This window comes from Amyelois transitella, chromosome 2 (genome assembly GCF_032362555.1).
Source record: "Amyelois transitella isolate CPQ chromosome 2, ilAmyTran1.1, whole genome shotgun sequence".
NCBI lineage: Eukaryota > Metazoa > Arthropoda > Insecta > Lepidoptera > Pyralidae > Amyelois > Amyelois transitella.
This window is the reverse complement of record NC_083505.1, coordinates 5631928-5652544: the sequence shown is the minus strand read 5'-3', so window position 1 is coordinate 5652544 and position 20617 is coordinate 5631928. Positions and strand designations below refer to the sequence as shown.

The window sequence follows — 20617 nt, the reverse complement described above, 5'->3', positions numbered from 1 at the left end:
TTATCGACCTGTGTCTTTAACTTATCATAAATTGACTTTTTTAATTGAATGACAAATGTACATATTTTTATTACTATAAATAAAAGTTACTTAAATAAAACAGACTTTAATTTTCCAAGCAATTTAATTAAGTAAGGTAGGTATTCGTAGTAATCCTAAGGTGAGAACCTTAACCAAATGTATTCTTTTAGGTTTAGAATAACAATGTTTTCCAATGAATATCTACGTGCGTACTTCATAGTTTCATTTTTCTTAATGTGTTTGGGTTGGAGTGCAAAGACTCACATTTTGTGTTTCGAGCAAATCGTCCCCAACCTTAAATAGGTAAACAAAAATTTAGATCATTTGTAAAAAAAGCGTGCGTTCTTAAAAAGTGGCACACTTTACGCCATTTATTCTATCTAAAGTCAGATAAAAGGGCAATTTAAAATTTTATTTTACTTACATTGTTTCCATTATTAATACTATAGTTTTGTTCGAATGACAATGGACGGCCAAGCATATTAAAAAATTTACTCTTTAAACAGTTAATGAACCTTGAAAGAATAATTTGCTGCAAATAATAAGAAACAAAGTAATTACAAAAACAACACCATACGTGTAGTTCGTTTTTATATTACCATTATGACAGTTAGGGCGCTTTCAATTTATGCGTTTCTTGTTGGACCGCTGCCGCACGCTTAATGTGCCGCTGGTTATATTTCGTTGTCGGGCCGCTGCGGTACGGTTGCAGGTCGATACCGAACGTCTAAATTGAAAGCGTATTTTACAACAGTGCGTTTTGATCCTAATGATTTGACATCAGTCTAGACATGGATTCTGACGAAGAAACATTACTGTTAGTGCTCTTGTTGAAAATCATCAAAGATAAGCAAAAACAATGCCCCCGTAAAAGAGCAGCACCGATGTCGTCCTGTTGTATGAAAAAAGAAGATCGTCCGTGCGCCGTACGTCTAACACCGCTTCGGCACCGTAGCGGTCCGATACGCATAAATTGAAAGCGCCCTTAGAAACAAGTGAGACTCCACATGGATTCAAGACTCAAGTTGAAGTTCGAGTCCATCGGGATATAGGCTACATTTTCTTTGAGCGAATTTGCGGGTAACATCAAATAGGTAATAAGTATAGGTTACCTACAACTTAGTGCTTAAATCAAAATTAATTTTATTTTTGCTCAGATGCCAGACTATCAAGGGAACGAAGTATGCAAGTCCTCATTCTTTTTTCTCCTGGCATTAGTCCTGATTACATTCTCGCCTTTCTGAAGAGGAGCCCGGCGTATACTATGATTAACCTGTGGGCCCTTTGTCTAGTTAAATGTAGTAGGTAGTAAGGTTTTAACTCACTTCTGCCGATTTCAAAACAGGTGTGACGGTAGGAAAATTTCTTGTTACACAATATTGAGGATACGTTAAGGGCTCACCACGCCAAAACTGAATCGAGTAGTAATAAGAACTGTCATTTTCTGGCAATCGATATCCGTGCTATAAATGCAAGAAAAGGGTAAGTATGTACTTAGAAATTATTATTTTGTAATGATTTCAAATAATGAGTAACCGTTGTTCAATCAATGAGCTTTAATTAAAAAAAAAAACGACCTGTGTATTTTTTTTGGTAAAAACTTACAATATTCTTCCAATGACGACGCAAATCCTTATACGAGTTAAAATTTCCCGACGTAGGAAGAGAATCAAAACATTCTTCAACAATTGCTTTATTTAAGCTAAAACAAAAAGGTTAATACATAATAGTTTAAATTGTAGATACCTACTTATTAATTTGTCATGTCATTTAGAAAGCAAGCAGATATCAAAAACTAAAAAAAAAAAACATAACAACCTTCTACATGTAGGTACACGGTTACGCAATACATATTTTTGATTTGCTCAGGTTAGCCTTTCCTCAAATTGAGAGTTTTGATATGGAAATTATAACATTTCGCTCTTTAACCGGATCAGAGATTTTGAACTGCGTAACAAGTACGTAATTTTGGAACTAGGTATACTTACAGGTTCCTAATTTGATGCAAAATCAGCAAGATTACCTATCTAATATTTCCTACCTTGGTAACACCCGTACGTATTCTCCCAGTTTTGCTTCGCCGTTTACTTGATGTAAAATAATTTTGACAGCTTTCAAGCTTATGGTAGTTATTTCACCTGAAAAGTTTGTAGTAAATGTTGTTTATAGTTGATCGAAGTGTAAATGTTAACTATTTTTAAATAGGTAGTCATGTAGGTATGTTTCTTGGCACCCAAATCCCGAATTTCCCAAGGGATTGAAAAATATTATTATTAGTTTATTTATTGATCAATCCGTCTTACGTCTCCCGTTTATCTGACAAGGCTTATATTTTAATAATTTTAATTTTAAATTTGTAGTTAGAATTATCTATGTTAAATTAGTATACAGAGAAGAAGAATAAGAAAAAAATACACAGTGACCTTACCATTCATCCTTGAGGGCTTAAAATAACTATTACTATAACACATTTTCCATTATTTCTTCGCTTTTAATTTTTCAGCGTGATGTTATTGTATATCCTAAAGCCTTCCTCGATAAATGGTGTATTCAACACAAAAATAATTTTTCAATTCGAACCAGTAGTACCTGAGATTAGCGCGTTCAAACAAACAAACTCTTCAGCTTTATAATATTAGTACCTATAGATTAACAAATGTCGTACCTACTCTACACGGACACTACTCTTTCGAATCCAACAATAATTTTTAAAATTAAATCAGATTTCAAGCGGATACGCCGTAACATACTAACATATAGGTATATACTTACTCTTTAATAAAATAAATAAATAAATACAAATTTAATACCGGAACCACTGTACAATACTTAAAATTTTAATGTAATTTTACCTTTTGTTTTAATTTTATATTTCACTCCCTCTTGTGGCCCTTTTGATGTAAGAAAGTTTCTATTGTTTATTAGGTAGTCACTCCCCAAAGCATTCCAAATGGGCGCTAACCGTGCTGTCATTGTATACTCGAAGCACATTTCGAATAGCTCACTTGTAGGTTCTCGTATAGGTCCATCCTCAAATGAAACGAAAATAATTAATTTCTATAGACAGTGGTTAGTAATTTCAATCAGTCTAGCCGTAACCGTAACAGACAAAAAGACCCATTTATAATTTTAAGGAATATGGACTTTACTGTATAGGTGTGTATATTACTTACTTATTAGGTACCTGTATAGGTACTATGTGGTTCCCGGCACCAATATAAAAAGAAAAGGACCACTCCTTCTCTTTCCCAATCATTCATTCATTCATATAATCACGGCTATATCTCTTGCGGGGTAGACAGAGTCAGCAGTCTCGAAATACTGGTATGCCACGTTCAGCTGTTAGGCTTAATGTTAGAATTGAGATTTAAGACACTAGGTTGCTAGCCCATCGCCTAAAAGAATCCGAATTTTATAAGCCTATCCCTTAGTCGCCTATAACGATATCCATGGGAAAGAGATGAAGTGATCCTATTCTTTTTTATATTGGTTTCTTATAAATAGGCTTATAAATTTGGGATTCTTCTTTCAGGCGATGGGCTAGCAATGTGTCAATATTTGAATCTCAATTCTATCTTCAAGCCATAAAGCTGAGCGTCATCAGTCTTTTCAAGATTGCTGGATCTGTCTACCTCCCAAGTGAAATAGACTTGAACAGATTTTGTTAAAGTTTCGTATTTACAAAATATAGACTAGTACAACGTCTGAGTTTTATTAATCGGCTACATTTATTTCTAGAAAAAAAATTATCGTGCAAGTGTGAGTAATATAAATTATTTCAATTCAATCGTCCTGTTGCAAACGGATTAACGTCAAAGGTACGTATAAAACTTACTTGAGTCAATAAATATTTGCAAAACATGGCATTTATTTTGTCGTAATCGTCCCCATTCTTGTTAAATATAATATGCACTTGTTTTAAGTCCCTTTTGTCTGGACATGCTACAAGGGATGAACTTGAAAATATGATCATCCTAAAAAAAACAGTGACTTCTTTGTAAAAAATCTTAATATTCCCTTCCGCCTGGCGTTTATCCCTGTTATTCTCACCTCTCTGGGGAGAAGTCCAAGGTGCGTCTATTGACCATGAACCTGATATTGGTAAGTTTGATTTTTACACGAAGCAACTCCTGTCTGACTGCTTTGCAAGGGAAGCTTACCCGAAAGCTGCACTAGACGATGGTACTCATTCCATTAATCGCCTTTTACACCTATGGGAAAAATATGAAATGGTCATATACTACCTACAATATAATCAACAGCTAACAGTCTCTTTAGGCGATGGGCTAGCAACCTGTCACTATTTGAATCTCAATTCCATCATAAAGCCAAACAACTGAATGTGGCCTATCAGTCTTTTCAAGACTGTTGGCTCTGTCTACGCAAGGGATATAGACGTGATTATATGTATGTATGTAGGTACTCTTAACACTTACCTGCATTTTAAAATCTTCCAGTGATAATCCGAAGGGGCTGATCTATCGTGCTTATCGTTAATGTCGGCTGTTCCAATAATGTGACCTAGGGTTGCAAAATTTAGATTTTGAATTTGAAAATGAAAGCACAGGTTTTCCATTTTTAATTAAAAATATTTAGGACAGAAAGTCTGGAAAGTTAAAACAGACTATCAGTTTAGTCAGTACTAGAATCGCCCTAGCTAGCAAAATAGGTACTCTGAATATTCTAGATTTAACAAAAATGTTACTTTACTAGTAAAAATTAGGTGTAATTATGTCTTTAACAACTTTTCGCTGTCAGCTTTACCGCCTTTTATATTTCCCGCCGCAAGTTGCAATAACTAATCTTGTCAAAAATTTTCAACTGTCAAAATAAACGTAAAATGGGGTTATAAGGAATCTGCTGATAGGTACAAAACTGGTTTTAAACATTGGAGGTGGAATAATGACGAAAGTATCATCAATCTACCAGTGTTACAATTATGGTGTGGCGACATCTCTAGGCCACAAGTCACCACAACCAATCACGCGACACCATCAGTCAAAAACAGCGAAAGGATAACTTTTAATGTTGTCCCAAAAAAACCCGAGAAAGGGCGAAGTAAAGTACCCACAGCCACAGCTATTACTCGACCAACATAACAAAGTATATTTCTATGTCATGAACTGACCAAACTCAACACTGGCAAAAATAAACTCTTGAAGAAGTTTGCCAAAACGAAGAAAAAAAGATATCAAAATCTTACTTTAAATAGGTGGTGGCGGAAATTTGTGCTCTACAAACATTCATGTTTTGTTCAGAAGTATTTTGATCGTAACTGTAATCTTATTATTTTAGTTTGTTTGTTTGAACGCGCTAATCTCAGGAACTACTGGTTCGAATTGAAAAATTACCTATTTTTGTGTTTAGTACACCATTAATTGAGGAAGGCTTTGAGCTATTTATCATCATGCTGCAACTATTAGAAGCGAAGAAATAATGGAAAATGTGAAAAAAACGGGGAAAATTATTCCTCTGTGAGGGATTCAGTGATGCCCAAAATAACTTTTCCACGCGGGCGCTGTCGCGGACACAGCTAACGTGTATATAAAATTATAAGTGCTGTGATTTAGAAATTGTTACTAGTAGGGTAGTAGGAACGGAAGTGGGGTGAATGGGCACGCCGTATGTTTGTATCGGAACGTCATACTATATTATTGTAGAGGAGACGAATGTGGGTTGAATAGTGGTAAGGCTCGTTTAGGGACGGGGCTGCCACTGATAGAATGAGATTGAAAAAGTGACAGGTTGCTGGCCCATCACCTAAAAGAGGTATCCCCAGTAATTAAGGCTATCCCTAAGTCGCATTTTAGATCCATGGGAAAGAGATGGAGTGGTCCTATTCTTTTTATATTGGTAAGTACAAATCACGTTTAAAAGCTAAAATAAATAATATAAAAATCGTATTTCTTAGCGTATTAATGCAGTATGTATACTGATATAACGGCCTCTGTGGCGCAGCGGTAGTACGCTTGTCTGTGACACCGGAGGTCCCGGGTTCAAATCCCGGTCAGGGCATGATGAGAAAATAACTTTTTCTGATTGGCCTGGGTCTTGGATGTTTATCTATGTATATAAGTATTTATTATAAAATATAGTATCGTTGAGTTAGTATCTCGTAACACAAGTCTCGAACTTACTTTGAGGCTAACTCAATCAGTGTAATTTGTCCCGTATATATTTATTTATTTATATAGGTATTTGCTTCCTCGATCACTTATCGATAATATTTATGTATTCAGATTTCCAAAGTGGAAAGAAATAAGACTTCAGTGGATTAATAGCTAATAGTCGTAATTACTGGAAGCCCAGAATATTTTATTCTAGGTCCCGTTGTGTACCAGATTGTCTGTGAAGAAAATAAAAACAAAATATATTATTTCCACCCTATGAATACATTATTGAAATCGATAAATTGATTTAAGCCTACGCATTAGTCACGTACACTTATACATTTCCAAAACTGCACATTATCAAAAAACGGACACGCTGTATATGAATTTACTCTGTCCATGCAGCTCATGTTCTATGAGTTCCATTCAAATCACACTAAATTTTTGGGAAAAGGGAAGGAGGTGAATAATGGTATAAATACCGCTATCGATGACACAAAACGCCTGTCCCATTTTTAATATTATTTACGAAACGTATCGCATAGAAGGATAGCAATATCCAAAAAAAAATCTCACAGAGATTGAAAGTAAAAAGGCAAAACGAGATTTTATTTCATTTCGACTTGAAATCTTGTTTTGAGTTGTTGTTTGTTAGTTACTATATTTCTATGGACATCGCAATATGCTCATTATAAAAAAACAAAACGTCAAAATTAAAAAAAAATTGACAGCACTATTCACACTATTTGTTTTGTTTGTTTGATTGAAATTGAATTGAAAATCAAACTTGAAATGGTTTCGCATGAGATCTTCAATTTCCATTTATTTTAATGTCTTGATTTTGATTGTTATTTTTTCTTACACATCAGAAATTCGCTACCGATTTCCTTAAAGGGTTAGTAATGACACAATCGAAAATGGGGGGGTTAGTATATTTTTGCACCATTTTATTTCCCTTGCTAAATTAATTATTGTAAAGTAGAAAGGTCCTATTTACATACTCTTACCTGCATATATATATATATTACGATTTGCAGACATAGAGAGTGGCGTAAAACAGCGAAACGGGAAAGACGGCGCAGAATAAGGACTCAAATTGCAAAAGACAGAGATAGTAAGTTAATGTAATAAAATATTTACATATGAATGATATAAGAGAGTTTGGTAAAACTTAAACAAGAATTGGTACGAGTAACATGTAGGACTAAAATAAACTTCTTCCAATTTTTTATGATTTCACGTCACATAGGGTGCTATTTGTATTACTTAATGTCTGTGCAACTTTATTGTGAAAGCATTAAGGCACATTAGTTAGGGACAAAGTATGATCTTCTGATTTGACTAACCTTGCAATGCACAGTATTGCACAGCCCTTGACTGCTTGATCTGAAGATTTGATTAGGATTACCCAAAAATCCTAAGTGATCAGAAATCTTTGTATTCAGGCTTACTCCAGTATTTTTACTCTAAGTAATATGGTACATTACATAATTTCAGAAAAGCTTAAATCTGCAGAAAATACTGAAGAATATAAAAAATGGGAAAGGGAACAAAAAATTATGGAAACTTTAGAATATGAACAAATTGAAAAGGCTAATGCAATAGAAAATGAGAAATGGATGAAGGCGGAAATGATTGCTATAGATCAGTGGAAAAAACTTCAAGAAATGCAAGAAATATTGCTTCAAAAACATGTGGAACAAGAAGCAAGAATAAAATTGGTAGGCTTGTTTTACATATTTATTAACATATATGCATATAATCATGTCTTTATCCCTACAAGGTAGTTAGAGCTGTCTTTAAGACTGAAAGGCTACATTCAATAACAGATTGCAAGGCCATCATCACCTAAAAAAAGAATCATAAGTTGTGAAGATCACCCTTAATTATTTTCTTTTTTATTATGGAAATGTTATTACAATATATTCTGTGCTACAACATTGCCCACCTGGCTGGATTTATGTCTGAAAAAACTGTATCTATTTGGTTCATTGTTGACATAATGGTTGGGTTGATAGTTATTTAGAAAAATAATGTTGACCCAGATTTCACTCCAGTGGACCATTTTATGAATGAAATGTAGCCTAAAAGTCTATTGGTTTATTTATAGGAATATGAATTAGAACAAAAACGTAAGAAAGAGCAAGAAGAAATTTTAAAGAAACTTGAAGAAGAAAATAAACAAAAGCATGAATCATTTATGAGACACCTCCAAGAATTCTTAATGGGAGATTCAAAAGAACCACCAGCAGAATTACTTGTCTCTTCGGAAACAAGACCAGACACTGAAATGTGTCCATTCTTTTTGAAAACAGCTTGTTGCAGGTTTGGTGACCAATGTTCTAGGAATCATAGATATCCCGGTATCAGCTGTGTAAGTGTATTGTATTAAGTATTTTATATAAACTTTGCTCCTGACTTAATTCGCCGACAATCTCAATACTTAAAAGATGGCCCCCTGTATTGCCCCCCTTAGAGGGGTGAGAGAAGAAATTTTTGTGAACCAGTTTTTAAGTTGAACTAAAACTAAGAATATCTCAAAAACCCTCATTCAAAACTGAGCAGTAGTTTTCGCGTTTTGTGTGTACACTGTACACACATACAGAAAGACAGATGATGTTGATGGGAACATGATAAATTTACCAGCAGAAGAAGTAGTTAATATTACTACATAATTTGCAATTGCAACTTGTATAATGGATAATTCTTCCCCTTCTGCAACTTTCGAAACCAAATTTTGTAACTAGTTTAATTTGTTTTTCATTTTTATTCCAAATTGGTTTTAGTAAAAGACTAATATCCCTTACTTACCAAGTTTTTGCTTAAATTTTGAATACAATTTTCAAATTTTTTCATTGCAGATTCTACTGGCGAAAAATTTTTATGATCACTTTGGCTTAACTAATTCAAATTGTAATGAATATGATACGGATCTAATGCTTGAATATGAAGATAGTGAAACCTACAGACAATTCAAAGAATTTTTCTTTGATGTCTCACCTGAATTTGAAAAGTTTGGGAGAGTTATACAATTTGTGGTAAAATTATTATTCTTTTTGTTACTTTTCTGGGTGAAGTAAAATTACTGCCTTAGTACTTTTCCTGGTAACTACAAAACAAATTGTGCAAGATTTAAACAATTTTTCCAAAAGGTTCAATCAAATAGCTTTTTAAGTTTAATTCCTGCAATTTGCTCTCATGAATATTTCTAAATTGCAACTACTCAATAGTAGTTTTATATTTGAACAAATTATATCTCTACTAATGTACCTAATATTTCTGTATAAAAATTATAATTACGTGCTATAGGTGTGTAACAACCATGAGCGACATTTACGCGGTAACACATATGTGGAATTTAAGGAACTCAGATGTGCAGTAGCTGCGTATCAGGCATTGCACACTCGCTGGTATGGTGGGAAACAGCTGTCACTGCAGTTTTGTAATGTCATCTCTTGGAAAAAAGCAATATGTGGTATGTCTTATTTTGGATCGTACAAACATTTATATAAATCCCGCCTCTTTTCCGGAGGGGTAGGCAGAGATTACATTTTACCACTTTCCACAATCCTGTATACTTCTTTCGCTTCATCAACATTCATAAATCTCTTCATGCAAGCTCGTCGGTTTCGGAGACCCTTGACGTGACCTTTTCCCAGGACGTCTCTGATTTGATCATGTACGTGTTAAGTAAGGTATTTTGAATCATTTAATTTAAATAGAAAAATATGTGTGCCGGGTGGTTCCCTACACTTTAAAATGGGACTTTGAACTAAAAATTTATTTTTTAAGGTATGGGTTAAAATATGTGATAAATGCTAAAAATGATATCTCTCTATTTGAGTCTCAATTGAATCAATTAGCCTTACAGAGATATAGAAGTTTGTACAAATAATTTTGTATGTATTTAAGGTATATGACTGGCATATGATATAAAACTTTTGGCTATCAAAGCATAAGTAAGGTCTTCAACCACAACCAACAATATGAGAGAAACTTCTTCATTGATAATGACAAGATTACGCTCTAGTTATTCATAACAAACTAGTCCTCAACAAACAATATTTCAGTTATGTGTTTAGAACTACCTGTTATTTTTGTTTCAGGGCTTCACGTCAAAAAACGTTGTCCTAAAGGTCGCGCATGTAATTTTTTGCATGTGTTTCGTAATCCTAACAATTTGCTTGACTACAATATTGAGTTTAGGAGGTAAGGCACATTTTTATTATTCACACAACAACAAGGTGAATTGGATTTGATAAAAATAATAAAGCAGTAAAACAATGTCCTTTTTTACATACATACATATAATAGCGTCTTTTCCCTTACCGTTTAGACAAAGTCTAGAACTAAAACACACTGTTCAGCTATGGTAATGACGGAATTGATATTCAAAAAGTGACAGGTCGCTAGCATATATATTGCCTAAAAGAAGAATCCCAAATGTATAGCCATTACTTTGATTGACTTTTACAATCCGCACGGGAAGAGAAGTAGCTGGCACAAACTATGTTTTCTTTTTGCTATCAGACCAGCATTAATTAAGTGCACTAAATGTATGTGCGCCTTTTCTCTTAGTCTCCTTTTACGACAGCCATGGAAAAAATATATGTACATAGAAATTAATACCAATTAATTAATTTCAGAGAACATCGAACTACACCGCGGTCGTGGCGATGGTCTGAATCTCCAGAGAAAGACGTACTAACACCTCAGGATACTGCGAGAAACAAGGATGAGGAAAGTAGAAGAAACAAAAAGGATAAAAAGTCGTCTAGAAAACCAAGTCATCGCAGCTCTCGCAGGAGAAGTTCTGAAAGATATGGAAGAAGATAACAGAATAAGGATATTAAATTGTCTCAACATTGGGCAGCACAACAGCCTTGAAAGTCAGTTGCCAGCGGCTCGCTGGTCTGATGTGTTTATACAATTCAGTTGTGCGGTCATCGCACATGGATCGTCGCGCATTTCAAGAGTTATTATTTGGTACAAAATTGTTAGTCACTTGAAATAAATGTTTTTTTTAAGAGTCTTGTATCTTAATATCTCATTTTCGTGTAAAAGACTCGTAAAGAACACCACCATGCCCTTATTATCCTTAATGCAATACATAGTAGGTAATAAAAAAAAACGCATTTCATCGTTTTTTTTATTACTTACTTTTGACGTTTAACATTTCAGGCTAAGATGAAAGACCATCATGCAGTCTTTAGAAGATCAATTATTAAAATTTTTAATTAAGTTACGAAGACCGATTATACGCATGGTTGTATTGCACACGAAGGGCGTTGTAAACCTTGTGAGTGTATACCTATAGCCCACAGGCTACATATAGCTCGTTATTGGTTATGGGCATTCATGCTGCACGTTGCCTTGCCTGCCAAGAAATTATAATTACCTTTGAAACTTATTATCAACTACCTACGGAATAATTTCTTTGCTACGAAAAGATTTGTGGAAAAAATTTATAAGCAAGCAAAATTTTAAAAAAATCATGTAATCTTTACTGCGACAAGTGTCACAGAGTGAAAATATCATAGGTACCTATTGAATTGAGATTGAGAACACAAACTAAATAGAGATACCTAAATGATTGAGAAAAAGAAATAGAGTTGATACAATATCTGTGGAGTTAAGCGAAGAAGAAACATCAAAACTCAAATTAAAGCAAATTTAATAGAGAAATTTACATAAGATTAAGTGTTAAAATCCCTCAAAACGCAAGTTATATTTGTGTGAAAGATAGTTGATGTCTGCGTACTCTAAACTTATGCTGAACTTAAGAAAGGAGAATTTCTACATGTTATCATACTATTTCATTGCTTTTAAATCCAAACTTTCATTATAGAAAAATGTTTGTAAAAACACTGGTGAAATCGCTGCTATTATGGAAACCACGTCCTCTCTCACTTGACATTAATATCTTCCCAGTAAACAAGCACTTAGCTATAAATCTTTTATCTTTACCATTTTCAACGATCAAAAAAGCAAAAGAAAGTAAAGGTGACTTGTAGTTGTAACTACTATATTAGTATAGAATAAAGAGTCCCTGTCAGTATTTTGTATTTTCATGTTATTTTCTTCATTTTCAGATTCCCATGACTATAAACATGAAATTATAAAGTCACTCAATTTTCAGTCTGATAAAGATGCTTGTCCATTTTATAAATTGCCAGTCAAAACACTTTTACATATTTATAAAGTCACTGAAAATGATGAGAAAAATGGGTTTTGTATTAATAGACTATATTATTTGGCAGAGAAAGTAAAAGTAAGTTTTTTTTAAATAATTTGCTTTAAATTGAGTTCATGGTATTTGCAAATATTTGTTTGGTATAAACATTTCAGTGCCCATCATGGATTCTTAGTGAAAAATTAGCACAGAGGACATTTATTTATGGACTGTCTTTTAATTGGCTCAGCAGTTCATTAGAAGTTTTATTAGGTAAGAAATTCAACAAAACAGAAGAATAAAAAACTAAGGCATCTATTTTTATAACATTAACTTGAAATATTTGCAAAGGGAATTTATTTTACTTCTTTAAGGCAAAATCTATTAAAAATATAAAAGAATAATAAATACTCCAACATCTTGAAAGGTATATGTTGTGTATTGTAACCATATTCAAGTCATAAATGATTCTTGTACTTCTGTATCCTTTTAGTGTTTTATACTTTTTTGTACAATAAATAAATTTACAGAAAATGGTGTGTCTGGAGACCGCATAATAAGAGACCTGTGGGTTCTCAAGTATCGAAGTGATACAATAAGAGAAAGACTTGAAAGGGTCAAAAGTATGGGAATTGATAATTTGTATCCTTGGATGGTAAGGTGTTCAGAAGACATTTTAAACAGGTACTGTATATATAACATATTATATCACATCTTCTTCTTTTGCTGAGTGGAAGCCAACAATTTTGGAAAGACTGAAAGGCCAAATTCAGCTGGCGCACACTAGTGATATATATAAATTATTTTTGTTTTCAGATACGTCAATATATCTCAAGAGACAAAAAATATTTTAGGTGATACAAAATCAACTCAGGTGTATTTAGCTAACAGGTTGGAAATTTCACCAGAGAAAGTAGAAAAAATATGTATGAGAATACCAGCATTGAAGACTATACGTGTGACCAAGGTATTTTTAAGTTTCATGTTACTGTGCAGGTACATCTTAAGTAATTTACTGTAACCCTTAAGGAAATCTTTTTATAATATTATAGTTTATTCTAATTGTTTATCTGGAATGGCATGTAGTTATAAAATTGCCTTATTTAATTTTTCAATTATTAATGACATTTGTAGGTGAAGAATTTTTTGGACATCCTCATAAAAGAAGGCTTCAGGGTGGAAGATATTGCTGCCAAACCTCGAGTTTTAACATCAGCACCAAATACGGTGCTTCAAAGACTAAAGCAGCTGAGGGAATTAGGTCTTAATGAAATTAATTTGAATGTTCTGTGCAGAAGCAAAAAGGATTTTAATAAATATGTAGAGGCTTTAACATCTAAAGATAGTTCATCTTCCATCTTGCATTAATCCTGGTTACCTCACTTCTCCAGAGTACGGTTTGCACCTTTTGACCATGATCCTGGATAAATTAATTCATTGGTTCATGAATGTGCCTATTCACTTAGCCACCTTTTATTGGTGGGAAAAGATTAATAATACTTTTCCTAAGGGAACCACAGGGCACTTTAAAGTTACAATAAAATAATGCTTACAATTTTTGAGTGGTGTTTTAAATTAACTAAAAGATTGAATATGTATTTTTTTATTGATTACCAGTCTGTACATTGCATATCTCTATGTTCAAAATTGTATTATGTTAATGATAAAAAGAAATAAATTACACAAAAATATTTGGTTCCTTTTATTGTGCCTCACAATTGAGAATTTCTTCCAAAATGGCATAAGTGAACAATAGTAACCTAAAGATAAAGTTGAATTGACACATGGAAGAAACTCCAAATCACACAAATTACCCAAAACCACTAAATAAAGTAAGTTAGAATATAGGATGATGAAGCTGTTCATGATACAATAAGAAGTGATATACAATAACAATCTCTCAAATATCATATGATTATTGCTTCAGCCATATACAAAATATCCCTGGAATGAATTGAACAACTCACTAACATTTTAATTATATCATGCTCAAGAGATAAAAATATTACATCTATTTATACAAGGCATTATGTATAAATAGCAATATAATGAGACTACTTATTTGATTTCACATGTGACCATTAATGACAATAACAACATCTGGAGTAGAAGTTGAACCAAAATAGTGGGTGACTACACAGGTGCTATCTATGGTTGCCCCAGCAACCACCTTCATACCTCACCTTGATTGACACCTCTTAATGTGTATAGTGTATATAGGTCAACTTGTATGCTGGGTAATTTCAAATATGCAACCTCTGCATTGTCAAAAACAAAGTATATTAATCTACCTATCATAAAAATTACATAGTGTGAGGTTTGAGTAGAACCCATAATGGATATATTAAACTACTGATGAGCACACTGCACTCCAGGCCCAGCATGCATATGCTCGTCATCATCACTGGCATATGCCTCTTCCCTGCCTCTGCCACGTTCACTAGCAGTGTAATCCATAAGATTTACTTCTTCTACATCTTCCCCAGTTGGCATAACAAAGGCAGGCCGAGGAGGCAATATACTTTCAATTTCCTTCAGCTTTTCCTCAGGTGCAAAGTTATTTTCGGGGAAGACAACATCAAACTTAATGTACAAATTCCCCTTTTCAAATGGATTCTTATACTGGGGCATACCTTCACCTTGAATTCCTTTTAAGTCTCCTGGCTTGATAACTTCTCCAGGAGCATGCTTGACAAGTAAATCTCTACCGTCAAGATGTTTTACAACAAATTCAAAGCCACACAGAGCTTCAGTCAGGGTAATTTCATGTTTCATAACAAGATCATCCTGACCAGTTCTTTGGAACACTTCATGTGGCTTTTGTTGAAGAACAATGATGACATCTCCTGGTTGGGTGTCAGGCTGTTGATCTCCTTCCCCACGAAAGTATATCTTTTGATTTTCCCTCATTCCTTTCTCTATATGAACTTCTAGTATCTTAGTCTCGTTTAAGACTTTCTTTCCTTTGCATTTAGGACACCTATCCTTCTCATTAATTATTTCACCTTGTCCATGGCATGTAGGACAACGAGTCTGGAACTGACGAGTCATGTGGGCGGCTATTTGTTGATAAGACACTTTTATACCTTGACCATGACAATCCTTACAAGACACCACAGATCCAGGCTTTCCACCAATACCTTTGCAAGGACCACAAATTACATTTTTACTTAACTGCAATTTCGCAGTTTTTCCAACATACATGTCTTCGAGAGACACCTTAAGGGGATGAATGGTGTCTTCTCCACGCGCAGGGCCTCTGCTTCGACTGCCACCACCCATACCAAAAATATCCCCGAAGAAATGCCCCAACAGATCGTCAGGCGGGAAACCTCCGCCTTGACCATCACCTTCTTGTAACCCTTTCAGCCCATACTTATCATAAATTGTTCTTTTTTTAGGATCGGATAGCACTTCATATGCATAACTTATCTCCTTGAATTTGTCACCCGCAGCGGGATTTTTATCAGGATGAAATTCTTTAGCCAATTTATGATAACTCTGAAACATGACATAGGAAAGCGTTATTACAACATTCATCGTTATCCAATGGACAATGGAATCGAAATCACCATGCATTCGTGAAATGACCATGTGATGAAATGTGGATTGAAAATACTGTCATTCAATAATAAACAAGTAACGTAACTTACTCTTTTAATTTCTGATTCGCTTGCATTTCTGGAAACACCTAATATTTCGTACAATTTATTATCAGCCATTTTTTCCTTGATTATTGAAAGAAAGAAAGGAACTTTAGTAGATAGAAGACTGACGTGTGAACGAGTGGACCATAGACTAAAGAGTGGACGAACGAACAAACTGAACAAAATGCCTAATGCCAATCACAGACTAAATCTAATTAATGTTAAGCCCATTACACACGCAGCTACAATATTTGTTACAAATCTATGAAGTAACCACATTCATTCAGTACAGTTAAAAAACCTTAAAGATAAATCAATACAGTAATCTTCGTGTGACCTATGCAGCAGAACTTGGTCTGAATACCTAACTATTTTGGCTAGAGGTTTTTTTATTATTTAAATTAATAGTAATATCTTGACTGTGCCAAAACCTTGTGATTACCTTGTGATTACCTTGTTTTCTGTGTACCTACACAGAAAACATCAAGACTTATAATCACAAGAAACAAAATTAGAAAGGTTCTGCTTATTTCAAAAGAAATCTCTTCCAGCAGACACGAGATAGGAGACATTATGAAAAGGGTGACAGACGTGTACTCCACTCAACAAATACATTAATAATTAATAAAATATTATAAAATACATATATAAATACCAAATAGTAAACCTGCATAAAATTTTTCAACAGATAACAAATTAGCAAGGCTAGGAGTGGTAATAATTTTTAAATTGGAATTATATACAGTCACGTATCTCGGGAGGCAATGAGTTCCGCAATCTAACAGCATGGACAGAGAAGTAGTTAGAGAAAGTGGCCGTACGATGCATTGGGAGTTTAAGCATGGCTCTACGATGGGACCTGCATGGAGTATCGACAGGACAAACAAAGGTGAAGCGGTTGTGCAGATATGAGGGGTAAGAAAAGCAGGATTACAGACATTTTTTTTTCTTCCTGTTACTCTGTCTTCTACCTCTAAATCTGGCACATTGAATCTGTGGCGTGTCGTTTGAATTTCGAAGAATGACGTCTGCGCGAGCAAGACGCCGCTCCTCAGAATAGAACATCGCTGAGCCGACCCGACTATTCACGTCAAGCTCTTGTTCATGTTGCACGTCCTCGCGTTTCCGTATTAAACATTTATTCATTGATATCTCTAGTCTATTAGTCTATCTAGTCTTATTTTTGTTGAAACTAAAACCTTAATTTGAGGCATCACAGTCCTTCTACAAATCAACTCTCCAAACTACCTGTTCCGCTTTACCCTGCCTTCGTGTTTTTATGTGCAACTGAGGATGAAGTTGAGCGAGTTATTTTTCATGTCACTATATTATTCTTCTTCTTAAAGTTCCTATCCTAATGGGGGTAGACAGCATTATAACAATTTTAATTTTCGACGCCGCTTTATGAAACATCTAGGATAACAGTTTCGCCCGGAGCCGCAATCCCACATGGAAAGCCCCAATGCTAGGTCTCTTTCCGTACACTATATGTAGGTACCTAAGTTCTTACGCAAACTTTTATGGAAATCGGTTCAGTGGATTTGACGTGAAAGGCGGACAAATAAATAACCACACTTACAAACTGTCAGACTCATTATTTTTATTCATAAATATTATTATATAAACTTAATAAACCTATTTAAAATTATAAATAAGAAAATAAATAATAAGTAAACTATACTATAAGGGAAGGGTATCCTTCGTACTGCAGTCAGTCTCTTGAAGGGCGGCTTGTGGCAAGGCCGTTGGTGAGTGGCGATACCACGAACCTTGCCTCCTGGGGAACACATACAGACATGCACACACAAAAACTGAATCCCCGCCTCTGGCTTTCCTTGGCCGGCCGGCCAGAGACGCAAGAACAGATCCTATACTCCAGAATGGAAGTGCATAAGTGAATTGCACGTAATGACGTAATAGCGGGCTCGTGATACTAGGGCCGCACCTCTTGCCATCAGAGAAGCTATAAAGCTGCTCTAAATGTGTTGCACCCTGATCGCCTAATGGTGGTTTATTAAGGATAAGTAGCTCACAGGCTCTTGTCTAGCCAATGAGCAGTGGGTCACCATCCGCCTGTTCAAAATAATGTGTGGAATTCTGAGGCAGATGTCCGTATCTCACTCCTTATCCCATCCGCATGACCCAGACCAAATAAATCACTCCCTGGCAATAGTTTGGCAACTGTGGAGGACTGTCCGTTGGTTGGTGGGTTGTTGGTTCCCTATGATCAAGGGATAGATATCCATAGCTGCAGCCATTTCAGTTTGGAATTAAAGGTACCAAAGGGCCTCTTCATGATGACATCGGCCCCATGAACGCCATCCAAAATGTCGGGGTCCCCATTGGCCTGAGAACATTCATATGTTTAATTGATATATATATTATTAGTCTTTGGGAATAGCTATTTAAATATACATAAATATCATTAATTTGGCAAGTAACAGGCAAGTAAAGTGAAAAAGCTAGTAAAGATGAAAGTATTGTATTAGAAAGCAGAGTTAATGTTACACTAAAACTAGAAATTATAAGAAATACAAAAAGATAGTTTGACACATTTTTTAACAAAAAGACAACAACGATTTTCAAAATGTGCTACATACATACATACATATGGTCACGTCTATATCCCTTGCGGGGTAGACAGAGCCAACAGTCTTGAAAGACTGAATGGCCACGTTTAGCTATTTGGCTTAATGATAGAATTGAGATTCAACTAGTGACAGGTTGCTGGCCCATCGCCTAAAAAGAGAATCCCAAGTTTGTAAGCCTATCCCTTAGTCGCCTTTTACGACATCCATGGGAAAGAGATGGAGTGGTCCTATTCTTTTTTGTGTTGGTGTCAATATGTGATAACGTGCCTAAAATGCTGGCCGTATTACACTTTTGAATCTATAATAAAGTACAGTACAGACCAGCACCAACTGGCCAGCTATGTACTTTATATGAGTACATCTATTTAAAAATATGATTATTCATTATTTTAATCAAAACCACTTTAATTGATCCAAACAAAAATTTTTGTTTAAACCAATAGGCAGTTACACCAAGGGATTCAACCTTCTGAGATTCTGCACGTACATCTGCGCGTGAGGAGGTAGGATAGAGTCACGTTTAATGCCACACAACCTCAACAATGCTTATTAACCAGGCCCGGGTGGAATAGTGGCGTAATACATACATTTATCCACGTCCACGTCTATTTCCCATGCGGGGTGGACAGAGCAAACAGTCTTGAAAAGATTAATAGATTACGTTCAGCTGATTGGCTTAATTTTGTGGCAATATAGGATTTACAAATTGCAAGGAGGTTCACCTTAGTGTATTTATATGTCAGACTTGTATATATCAATACGATCCAGAAAGAAACCCCTACCAAAGTGAGTCGTCTATAAGCGGGAGCACGCGAGCTTTTTCAATTTGACTGGCGTGAAATTAAAAATGCCCATAGAACTTTATTTTCTATTTCGCAAAACTTTCCGAGTGTCTTTGGAAAGCGTAGGAAGGGTGTCTACTTTATGAAAAACTTACTACTTATCTAGTTCATAAATAATCAAACGCGGGCTTCCGTCCCGGAATGACACTCCGCGTTGCTTAAATACTAAAGATTTAATATGGATACTAGTATTACTTAATTCAATTTCTCCTATAGGTAATAGCTACATTACACTTACGTATCGCATGCGCAGGAACTAGATTTATATGACAATGTTATGACTTCTCTGTTTTTTTTAAAACAAATAGTTCGCCTTATTGTTGCATCATTTCGTAGGCACTGGGATCTATCTCACGACACCGATTCGTTTCTAATCGAGTAAATGTGTATTTGTTTCTCGGCTTACTAGAATTTAGAGAACAATAAAGTAGATGTCTTCATGGTAAAAGCTTACTGAAAAGTATGTACCTTCCTCATGAGTGCAACCTTACAACGTGCAATAAAATCATCTGTAGACGAGTCGTATCTATTGCATGGAAGGTATTTGAGAAAACCCAACAATAGAAGAAAACTTTCTTTTAAAACTGTTTATTACATTTTTGCTTGATAAACTCAAAAACGGCTTCTCACACACAAGTAAAATCGCATCCAAATCGGTCAGAGTGCGTTTTTCACTATAATATATTATAGTGACCAATTTTATGTTTTAAGTGTGAGAAGGGTTGTGTTGGCTCGTGAGTTTCTTACATAGAATTTTGAATTCTAGTGTTTGTAAGTTTTAAGTGAAGGTTTTAAGAGTTATATGAAGTACCCTATTGTAGGATACTTTATACTTTTGAGATTTTTAGGACACGAAAATTTTTATAACTACTTAGAATACCCGGACCGCAAAGTACTCTCTCTCTCTCTCTTTATCTTTGCGTGTTCCCGCGCGGTTGCACCCCTGTTGGATCCTCCGCAGGATTGTTTCGGGGTCCGGAGTCTGCTTTCCTACTTTTTTCTCTCCACTTGGTCAGGTTTTCGGCGTCCTATGTTCCGGACCGAAGAGTCCCTGTAATGAAAGGTTATTATTAGCTTAACGTGACTGGCCAGGGCCAGGTCAGGGCCTCACATTAGTACTTCCTATATAGTGGCTAGATTTAGTCGTTACGTTTCCGCTTGCGCACTGTGAATATTTATGACCGTATCTGTGAAAGTCTGCACCATACAAAGCATCAGTGCCCCTAAGACCTCG

At 35.0% G+C, this 20617-nt stretch overlaps 4 protein-coding genes across 5 annotated transcripts; 2 read left to right on the top strand and 2 right to left on the bottom strand.

The window, feature by feature from the left end:
• Window positions 1-126: 126 nt before the first annotated feature.
• LOC106143069 (uncharacterized protein C18orf63) lies at window positions 127-7214 on the bottom strand. The gene is made up of 9 exons (XM_060946848.1): window positions 7139-7214; window positions 4458-4542; window positions 3857-3995; window positions 2874-3051; window positions 2063-2159; window positions 1627-1723; window positions 1347-1484; window positions 446-553; window positions 127-315 (listed from the first exon to the last, which is right to left on the bottom strand). Exons 1-9 carry the CDS (start codon window positions 7170-7172, stop codon window positions 253-255), a joined length of 939 nt encoding a protein of 312 aa, XP_060802831.1. The 5' UTR covers window positions 7173-7214; the 3' UTR covers window positions 127-252.
• On the top strand, window positions 6857-11160 carry LOC106143045 (U2 small nuclear ribonucleoprotein auxiliary factor 35 kDa subunit-related protein 1). 2 transcript variants are annotated; one of them, XM_013345016.2, is made up of 8 exons: window positions 6857-7026; window positions 7169-7245; window positions 7629-7852; window positions 8242-8505; window positions 8993-9169; window positions 9441-9606; window positions 10238-10340; window positions 10778-11160. In XM_013345016.2, the coding sequence occupies exons 3-8, from the start codon at window positions 7691-7693 to the stop codon at window positions 10965-10967; spliced, it is 1062 nt and encodes a 353-aa protein (XP_013200470.1). In that variant the 5' UTR covers window positions 6857-7026; window positions 7169-7245; window positions 7629-7690; the 3' UTR covers window positions 10968-11160. The 2 variants fall into 2 exon arrangements, with proteins under 2 accessions (XP_013200470.1, XP_013200469.1); XM_013345015.2 differs by having other exon boundaries at window positions 6857-7056.
• Window positions 11161-11639: 479 nt separating this feature from the next.
• On the top strand, window positions 11640-13994 carry LOC106143200 (transcription termination factor, mitochondrial). Its single transcript, XM_013345224.2, has 6 exons — window positions 11640-12134; window positions 12224-12402; window positions 12480-12576; window positions 12834-12987; window positions 13120-13270; window positions 13438-13994. Exons 1-6 carry the CDS (start codon window positions 11984-11986, stop codon window positions 13669-13671), a joined length of 966 nt encoding a protein of 321 aa, XP_013200678.1. The 5' UTR covers window positions 11640-11983; the 3' UTR covers window positions 13672-13994.
• Window positions 13891-16113, bottom strand: LOC106143199 (dnaJ homolog subfamily A member 2-like). The gene is made up of 2 exons (XM_013345223.2): window positions 15957-16113; window positions 13891-15804 (listed from the first exon to the last, which is right to left on the bottom strand). The coding sequence occupies exons 1-2, from the start codon at window positions 16023-16025 to the stop codon at window positions 14653-14655; spliced, it is 1221 nt and encodes a 406-aa protein (XP_013200677.1). The 5' UTR covers window positions 16026-16113; the 3' UTR covers window positions 13891-14652.
• Between the last annotated feature and the right edge of the window lie 4504 nt (window positions 16114-20617).

Excerpts from the sequence above, each read along its gene's own strand:
- LOC106143045 (XM_013345015.2), top strand. The coding sequence starts at position 7,034 with ATGACACAATCGAAAATGGGGGG. Across the intron at positions 7,057-7,168 it reads ACACAATCGAAAATGGGGGG|ACATAGAGAGTGGCGTAAAA; the intron begins GTTAGTATATTT and ends TACGATTTGCAG. Across the intron at positions 8,506-8,992 it reads GATATCCCGGTATCAGCTGT|ATTCTACTGGCGAAAAATTT; the intron begins GTAAGTGTATTG and ends TTTTCATTGCAG.
- LOC106143200 (XM_013345224.2), top strand. The coding sequence starts at position 11,984 with ATGTTTGTAAAAACACTGGTGAAATCGCTGCTATTATGGAAACCACGT. Across the intron at positions 12,135-12,223 it reads AAAAGCAAAAGAAAGTAAAG|ATTCCCATGACTATAAACAT; the intron begins GTGACTTGTAGT and ends CTTCATTTTCAG. Across the intron at positions 12,403-12,479 it reads ATTTGGCAGAGAAAGTAAAA|TGCCCATCATGGATTCTTAG; the intron begins GTAAGTTTTTTT and ends TAAACATTTCAG.
- LOC106143199 (XM_013345223.2), bottom strand. The coding sequence starts at position 16,025 with ATGGCTGATAATAAATTGTACGAAATATTAGGTGTTTCCAGAAATGCA. Across the intron at positions 15,805-15,956 it reads GCGAATCAGAAATTAAAAGA|AGTTATCATAAATTGGCTAA; the intron begins GTAAGTTACGTT and ends GTCATGTTTCAG.
- LOC106143069 (XM_060946848.1), bottom strand. The coding sequence starts at position 7,172 with ATGTCTGCAAATCGTAATATATATATATATGCAG. Across the intron at positions 1,485-1,626 it reads GTCGTCATTGGAAGAATATT|CACGGATATCGATTGCCAGA; the intron begins GTAAGTTTTTAC and ends TTGCATTTATAG. Across the intron at positions 554-1,346 it reads CTGTTTTGAAATCGGCAGAA|CAAATTATTCTTTCAAGGTT; the intron begins GTGAGTTAAAAC and ends TATTATTTGCAG.